This window comes from Sinocyclocheilus anshuiensis, unplaced genomic scaffold (assembly GCF_001515605.1).
Source record: "Sinocyclocheilus anshuiensis isolate Anshui unplaced genomic scaffold, SAMN03320099.WGS_v1.1 scaffold426, whole genome shotgun sequence".
Lineage (NCBI taxonomy): Eukaryota > Metazoa > Chordata > Actinopteri > Cypriniformes > Cyprinidae > Sinocyclocheilus > Sinocyclocheilus anshuiensis.
In genome coordinates this window covers 386,525-395,273 of record NW_015542362.1, presented here as the reverse complement: position 1 = coordinate 395,273, position 8,749 = coordinate 386,525, and the positions used below count along the sequence as shown (strand labels likewise).

General features: G+C 35.1%; 2 protein-coding genes across 2 annotated transcripts in view; one reads left to right on the top strand and one right to left on the bottom strand.

The window, feature by feature from the left end:
• The window catches only part of ppp2r5b (protein phosphatase 2, regulatory subunit B', beta), a 22,364-nt gene extending 18,994 nt beyond the window's left edge, over window positions 1–3,370 (top strand). The window contains exon 13 of the mRNA XM_016490740.1: window positions 2,408–3,370. Coding sequence (XP_016346226.1) covers window positions 2,408–2,576 — 169 coding nt within the window. The 3' untranslated portion in view covers window positions 2,577–3,370. The remainder of the gene's footprint in view (window positions 1–2,407) is intronic.
• A 3,515-nt stretch (window positions 3,371–6,885) lies between these two features.
• gpha2 (glycoprotein hormone subunit alpha 2) lies at window positions 6,886–8,749 on the bottom strand. Its single transcript, XM_016490862.1, has 4 exons — window positions 8,691–8,749; window positions 7,592–7,721; window positions 7,318–7,502; window positions 6,886–7,045 (listed from the first exon to the last, which is right to left on the bottom strand). Exons 2-4 carry the CDS (start codon window positions 7,707–7,709, stop codon window positions 6,941–6,943), a joined length of 408 nt encoding a protein of 135 aa, XP_016346348.1. The 5' UTR covers window positions 7,710–7,721; window positions 8,691–8,749; the 3' UTR covers window positions 6,886–6,940.

Here is an 8,749-nt window from a genome sequence, read left to right as displayed (position 1 = left end):
TCTTCCAAGTTGCATATTTAATTAATTCATTCATTAAAAAAAAAAAAAAAAGGCATAAATGTGTGAATAGAAACCAGACTAGTGATAATTACTAGAGACAGACTAATACTATATTTTGTAACAGACCAATGTTTGACATGTTGAATTAATTTACATTGCGAAATTTTAAGCAGATGTTGAAGGTTGTGTTGATTGTTAATGCCGTTAATAGTGTCTGATGAATTTTGACATTTATTTAATTCACATTTTGCTGAAAGAGTTGTGAAATCCACTCACGTAGCTGATTGAAAATGGACTTCACGCGTGGAAATATTTGGTAGCGTGTTTGTACAGTATGTAATTCTGTCATGTGATCTCAGGTGATGTTCCTGGGGGAGATCGAGGAGATTCTGGACGTGATTGAACCATCTCAGTTTATCCGTGTGCAGGAGCCTCTATTCAAACAGATTGCTGCCTGCATCTCCAGCCCTCATTTCCAGGTCAGCTTCCTCTTTCACACTCGAGCATTCCTCCCACACTGCGCTGCTCGTCAGACGTCTTCCTGTAGTACTTGTGAACGTGCGGAGGTGATGTATGCATCTGTTTGTGTACAGGTCCCTCATTCTGTCTCTTTATTCTGTCTCAGGTTGCAGAGCGGGCTCTGTATTTCTGGAATAATGAGTACATTCTGAGTCTAATAGAGGAGAACTGCCAGGTCATCCTGCCTCTGGTCTTTGGCACGCTGTACAGAGTTTCCAAAGAGCACTGGAACCAGTCAGTGTCATTCTAACACACATCTAGAAACTCTTCAATAACGTTAATGCTGTTGACATCAATGAAGACTGTTTCTGCATAGGCCTGTTAGACATTCCTCTGTTGTCTTTTTTAGGACGATCATCTCTCTTATTTACAATGTGCTGAAGACGTTCATGGAGATGAACAGCAAGCTCTTTGATGATCTCACTTCCTCCTACAAAGTGGAGAAACAGAAGTGAGTTCATGACAGTGCTAAAATCAACATGAAACAGCATTACAACTCATTTTGCCTCTGTAAAAAGATATATTTCTGAGTGAAATATTTCTTCTGTAAAAGTGTGGGACAAGGTTGCATACTAAAAAGTGGTCATTACATACCAGAATGAAGCCAGGTTGTTGGGTGAAATGAGTTAAAATATAATTGAAATGTATTTTTAAACAAATAAAAACAAATAAAAAACATAAAATTGATAGGTGACGTCAAAAAAAAACAAAAAAACGTCATTCTGAAGTATATCAAGCTCAAAAATGTACCAGAGCTTGGGGTTACATGTAAATATGAAGATATCATAACACGTAATACAGCTATATGTAATATAATATAATATAATTAGTGCTGTCAAACGATTAATCGCGATAACTACTGTAAATTTAAAACTGAAATAAAATTACCAAAAAGTATATAGTAGTGCTGTCAAACACTGTCAAAACAAAATAAAAGGTTTGTTTGCATAATATGTGTGTATACTGTGTATATTTCTTATGTATATATAAATACACACACATGCATGTATATATTTAAGAAAAATATGATACGTTTATATATTAAATATATTTATATATGATATAATTTATATGAATATAAATATATACACATGAATACATGTAAATACATTCATAATATATGCTTTATGTGTGTGTCTTACATAATAAATATACACAGTACACACACATATATTATGTAAACAAAAACTTTTATTTTGGATGCGATTAATCGCGATTAATCATTTGATATAAATATAATATAATATATGAATAACTTAAACCACTATTATTAAGTTATTATTACATAATAACGTAAACTTGATAAGTTGACATACTAACATGACTATAACTGAAATAAAAATAAATAGAAATAAAATAAAAATAAAGTAGAAGCTAAATAAAAAACTAATTACAAAAGCACACAACTAAAATTGCTTAACTAAATAAAATGAATAAAATTTAAAATAAATTATACAAATAAAAAAAATGTAAAATATTAATAATTACTAAAAGTCTATATAATCTATAAATTACACTAAAATAACACTGGTGTAATGTATATGGTTAGAAAAACAATAGAGGTAAAGTTAAAAATGCTACTGAAAACCAATTCTAGGATGCAAATATTGTTCCTAAAATAATAATAATAATAATAATAATTTCTGAATCTGGAGTAGGTTATAAAATAAGTTATAAAATTTATTTTTATTCTGTATTTATTTGATATTTTTATTTGATATTTTTATTTTTGTAATAAATGATGCACCAATTAGGCTGGAAATGTGTATTTATTTATAAATTAAATGTGAACACAGCACATAATATGATTCTTTTTATCTTCCTCTCATTTTCACCTAAAGCCTTTTATGCTTCGACACTCTTCCCCATCCCCGTTTCCTCTCTATAGGGAGCTGAAGAAAGAGAAGGAGCGAGCGGAGCTGTGGAGGAACTTGGAGGATCTGCAGGAGCGGCGGCTGCAGAGTCTGACCGAGGCCAGCAGAAACCAGAAGAACCTGCAGGAGAGAGAGAGCACAACCAAGAGCCAGTCAGAGACCAGTGCTGCCAACACCACCTAAAAACCGCACGCAAACACACACCGACACACACACACACACACAATGTCACAGCACTGTAAAACACAATAATTACCTGACTTGGGAACCAATCAATGCCTCAATCTCCGTCTGAAAACACACACATGCACACACCATGCAGACACTACTGTCACAAGCACATGAACGACAGCCTGTCCATATGTAGATATCTGAAAAACACTGAAGCACACATCACACACAACGAGTGAGATATAAAAGAGAAAAAAATGAGTCCCCTACTCTTTCATATGCTTCATACACGCTTTTCACACACCTGCCTCTCTGCATCTTTTCTTTCTATTCCTCATGCTCCGGGATCATCAACCTCAACATGCGTAACATACCTGCATGGGGTGAAACACATGCACACACTCGCAATCAAACACGTACATCCTTCATTACTGTCATTTCAGTACTGGCTCAGTTTCTCTCGGGCCCGATCCGAGCCCCTCGTCAATCGACCAACAGACTCTGCATACAGTCAAACGCTGAAGAGGAATGAATTATGATGATCCTAAAGATGAAAATTCTTTAAAAGTACAGATTCTAATGTTCCTACTTCTACAGCTTATTCTATGAGTACTACTTCTATGCTAATATAACTGATGTTTTTATATATATATATATATATATATATCTATAAATATGATATCTATGTCTGATTATAGTGTTGGTGGGGGTATTCTAGTGTAGCACCTCATAAACATGACTGAAGTATGCTGCTAGGTAAAACTAAACTTGCTCTGAAATGACAACACTTTTAGTCTGTTCTTATGTTTTTTTTTTTTTTTAAATCACATTAGAAATATTTTAATTTAGCAATATTCTCATCTGTTTTAAATAATGGTGTGTCCGGCAATTTTTTTAATTTATTTTATTCTTATTTATTTCTTTCAAGTCAAATTGCTTGCAAACATTCTCTTTGTATTTCAGTACAATTTCAAGAGAGGACAGAGTCTTATTTTTGTCTTGATTTTTATGTTTTTGGTTGCTTATATTTATTGATGTAGAGGATTGCTAATGTGAAGGAACTGTGTGCGTAGGCATATTGAGGAAGCTTAAGAATGCGCGAGTGTGTGAGTGTGTGTGGATGTTGTAGAGAAGTTTATTACAGTTTAGACGAAAACAGGGATTAGATCAGAATGTACCATTCACTTTGAGTGTGCATTAACGCTCAAATGAACTGCCACTGTTGATTATTGATTTAGTCTGTCATGGAGAAAAGGATGAGAAAAGCAAAGTTTTGTTCTTGTTCAAAAGAAAGCATCTGGATTGACTTCTCATTTGTTTGACCTCTGAGAAAACTGGTATCTGCAGAAACATCCCATTTCATAGGAACAAAATGGAAAAGAAAAATGAAATAGAATAGACACGGAAATAAATATGGACTGAAATTGTACGCATACGTAGCATCACTTAAACTTTAAAGTTGCACTGTCCTTTTGATCAATGTCTTGTGTTTAAACATAGCAATGTATTTTTGGGGGACAAGCGGCTTTTGGGATATGAATGTATAAAAGTGGGATGTAAACATGAAAACTTGTGTTGAATAACTCAGCATCATGAACACTTTTGTCATTATTTTCACTCAAAACCTTTGACACATCTGGGGTTTTGTTCACTTGTTAGTAGCCAACCATATTTATACCTTTTCTTTTACTTCAGAAAGGTGCTGTTGATTCAAAGCTGACCAGTTTTCGTCAAGCTGAAAACATAGTTCACATCATTGACATGAAGCTGATGTCATTCAGTTCATTCCTAAAACACCAGCAGATGTATAAAACGTGATTGGTTAAGTTTGCATATAGTGTGTTGTAATGTTCCGGCCTAGATTAATGGGAATTATAATTAGTGTGATGTCAGACTGTCCTATTAAAACAGCAAGGCATTCGGTGAACCGACACAGTTTGCTAATTTCCTTCATAAAAGCTTCTGGCATCTGCTTGTGGACTCAAACAAGTGAGTTAATCTCCTCCAGTTTTTTGTTTTATTGCTGTTTTGTGTTTATAATTGAATTAATTCTGATTTAGCCTAAGTGTCGTTAACTTGTCAATGGAAGTGCAGAGTATCTTGATTTCAAGTGAACATTTTTCCATGGCTGGTGTAAACAGTCACATGACCAGAGCTGTTTGTCCCTCTGATGCCCTTCAGAAAGAACGACCATATTTTATACATACAGGCTAATATTTAAAATGTCTATAATTAATAATTAAGACTGTTCTGTCTCATATTATAAAACTGTACATTTCCAAATATTGTTACATTATATAAAACAAGGAAAATACATAAACTGGCTACATGTATATGTATATATGTAAATCCCCCGTCTCATAACTGCGTGGAAAAAGTTTTTTAGCTGTTATCGTTAGCCTATATAAGTTTGGGTAGCCTATTATATGATAGTTAAAACATTTTGGGACGCAAATGGGGATTTCTGAAGCTTTTTACCTGGTGTGTCGAAATGGGGGGATTTCTGAAGCTTTTTACCTCATTTCTTCAGAATTATGATTCACAATTCAAAACCCCCGGAATACCAGACGCTGGCGAAGTCTGCTGGTCACGCGTATGTAAATGCAATCAGAGGACCAACCGCAAGAACACCGGTACTCAATATTTGGTAGAATATATATATTTTTCCATTTAAGTTTTTGTTTTTGAAGTATTTTTTGGGGGTATAAATGGAGCAGGTGAGGGAAAATAGTGTATCCAGAAAAAGGCAATGAATCCTTGATAATCCGTCAGAGATTCTCCATTAATTAATAGAAGAAAAAAAAATCTAATGCTTTAACAGCAGGCACATAGGCTTTTTTATTCATGAAACACATTATTGTTATTCATAATTTCTTTCAGAATGTACCCTGCCCACTTCCTAGTGACTGCTGTGACCTTTCTGCTCCTGTTTCCCGGGGTTTATTCCGCCATGGCTATGACGACCTTGCAAAGTTTTCGTGGCTGTGCGGTACGTGATTTTGCTTTTGTGGCAAAGAAGCCAGGATGCAGGAGTCTGCGAATAAACACTGAGGCATGCTGGGGCCGCTGCCACACCTGGGAGGTGACCAAAACCTGCTATATTCAACTTATTTATAGAAAAATATGAGAACACGTGGTGTATACGTATTTATTTCTATCTATCACAGAGGCCGGTTCCAGAGCCGCCCTATATCCAGAGGCACCACCTTGTCTGTACCTACAGCCGAACACGGCACCTGACAGCACGTTTACCAGGTTGTCGCCCTGGCGTCTCCCCAATCTACCATTACCCTCAGGCCTTACAGTGTGACTGCACCTACTGCTCCTCAAACCACACAGAGTGTGAAACCTTTTAAGGGCACACACACACACACAACTGATTCATACACATTCTCTTCTTTGCTTATTATGTAACAATTATTCATTTGTTATGTAAAATATTGTTATGCATTAGATGTCACAAAACATGATTTAACAATAAAACATAGCCTAGAAAACATCATGTACTCCTTTATTTCAAACGATTAGACAGATTTTGTGCAAACATCACCTTATAAATATATATTCCGTAAGATACATTCTTTATGTCATTAGGTGGCACCGACATTAGAAAAGTGATTTTTATTTGAACTAGAGAGTATCTGATGCTATTTGCCTGTGTTTTATATTGTATTGCTTTATGTAGTCATTTGCTTTCTGTCTTTACACCACATTTGAGAACGTTTCACTCGTGCTGTTTCAAACTGTGTCATCTTAGAACTTTAGATACAAGATAAAAAGAAAAGGAGATTATTTTATTATACCGTATAAAAGTTTGAGGGTGGTAAGATTTGTTTGAAATGTTTTTGAAAGAAAATCTCTTAAGCTCAAAAGGGCAGCAGTAAGTAGAAACAGTAATATTGTAAAATATTACAATTTTAAATAATATTTTTAGATATATTTTAAAATGTCATTCATTTCTGTGACGACAAAGCTGAATTTTCAGCAGACTTCAGTGTCACATGATCCTTCAGAAATCATTCTAATATGCTCATTTGGTGCTCAAGAAATATTCTGTATTACCAATTTTGAAAACTAGTTGTGCTGCCTTACCCAGCTTCATTTGATAAATAGAAAGTTCAAAAGAAAAGCATTTATTTGAAACAGATTTTAAAAAAAATGCAAAATATCTTACTGTCACTTTTGATCAATTTAATGCATCCTTGCTGAATACAAGTATTAAATCTTTACTGACCCCAAACTTTTCAATGGTAGTATATTTGTATGTAAATTTACAAGTAAAATAAAAACAAGCAAATAAACAAACTGCATATTTGAATAATTACACACCAGTCTTGTCCAGTACTGCATGAGTGACACGTTCTTTATGTGGGATCTCAGTAACGGGATTTGTGGCACATGTTGCACCGACAGGCACGCGCAGTCAAGATCTCCATATCATCATGATGACGGCCTCGAGGACAGTGCAGACGAACTTTGATCTGAGAAAAGACCGAAGGAACAAAATATTATCTTTAATAAATTATTTAAATTCTCTTGAACAATTTTGACAATGTATTCTGAAATGATTCACCTAATAGAATAAAACAGAATAGATTGTTATTGCATGACTGGGCCGGTGGAAATTATGTCCAGAAATCCACAGAGGACCATAACCATTAAAGTCTTTAGTCATAATGGTTCATAATTGGTTCTTCTGATGTAAAATTGGTCTTAGTAATATAATGGTTAGTCGATGGTGATAGTGCTGTACCTTGGCATCCTTGCTAATGGTGCAGCAGCGGGAAGCAGACGTTATGTTGCGGGTGAAGTTGGAGGCCAGCAGCACAGAGTAGCGCGAGGGGAAAGCGCTGGACTCACAGTAGCCCACGCAAGCGTACACCAGCTGAGTTCCTCGACAGGTCCCTCGCTTGTCTGTCCGTATGGTCACGTTGAATGCTGTGTGTAGACAGAGGGGTAAACTAGTACTTTTTTTCCCATAAGAATGGGTTTGATTGCTTCATAAAAATGAGGTCGTTTCCACTCACGGTAAAGGTGGCAGCCAGGGGTCAGGGCTTGAAAACTCCAGCTAATAGGCATTAACAACACCAACAGAACCATAGGCAGCATAAGCACTGCCAGATCAGATGTTACGCAGCGGAACATGGTGATGTTAACCTGCAAGAGTAACAACAATTTAAGCGAATTCACTCAAGAAACGCCACTAGAATACATCACCAGTACACTCATTTTGTTTTCATACACTCTTTTGGTAACCTGGACCAGTGGCTAAATCCGAGGTCAACCAAATGACACATCTTTTCATCTTTTAGTGCTTCGTGACTTTAATAAATGATTTCATACCGTTTACATAAACATTTAAGTCATTTGGCCCTTTAGAAGAATAATTTCTGTGAGAACTGACCAGACTTTCCTGACTATTGTCTTGGGAGTTCATTATTGGGAGTTGTCAAAATAATCTGAAAATTAAACTGCCACTTTCCCATCCCAATGTGTGTGAAGGTTTCCATGCTGTAAACGGGTTTATATTTATTTATTAGTAACTAAATTTTAATATCATGTGTCTGGTTCATCGTGTAATATGTGAAACAATTCAGAACAATTATGAAATTGTTTTTTTTGTCCAATATAATCAGAATATACATGTAGGCTACGCCTACTCTTTCTTTCTTTCCATCTCTATTTTGAAAACATTGGTCTTTTTTTACTCATACACATAAATAACTATACTTGGAGAATTCAATTTTTATAGACACTTTCTTTTCTTTTTTTTTGCCTTTATTATATATATATATATATATATATTAAACTTACTTGAACAAAATATATCTACATTTTAAATATCTATCCAACAATCTACATGCATGAAAGTACACACAGATCAAATTAGAATTAATTGTTTGAAGCAAGGAGTGTGAAGCTTGCTTTTGCTGCTGTTGAACGGACAGAAGGATGGATAGATAAATTAAAAGAATTATACTACCCCTCAGGGAAAAGTCTCAGAAATAACTTTTGTCCACAGCATAAATAATAGGTAATAGAGAAATCAGCATTACAGTTACATTAATATTAATCTCATACCAAGACATCCACATTACATGTAAAGTGAAAAAGGCAAAGTTGTACCTGTAGATGTGGATACTGCTTCAAAGCCAAAGTGTGTTCAGATAAGATGTTGACCTCAG

Excerpts from the sequence above, each read along its gene's own strand:
- gpha2 (XM_016490862.1), bottom strand. The coding sequence starts at position 7,709 with ATGTTCCGCTGCGTAACATCTGATCTGGCAGTGCTTATGCTGCCTATG. Across the intron at positions 7,503-7,591 it reads CCCTGGCTGCCACCTTTACC|CATTCAACGTGACCATACGG; the intron begins GTGAGTGGAAAC and ends GTCTACACACAG. Across the intron at positions 7,046-7,317 it reads CCATTAGCAAGGATGCCAAG|ATCAAAGTTCGTCTGCACTG; the intron begins GTACAGCACTAT and ends GTCTTTTCTCAG.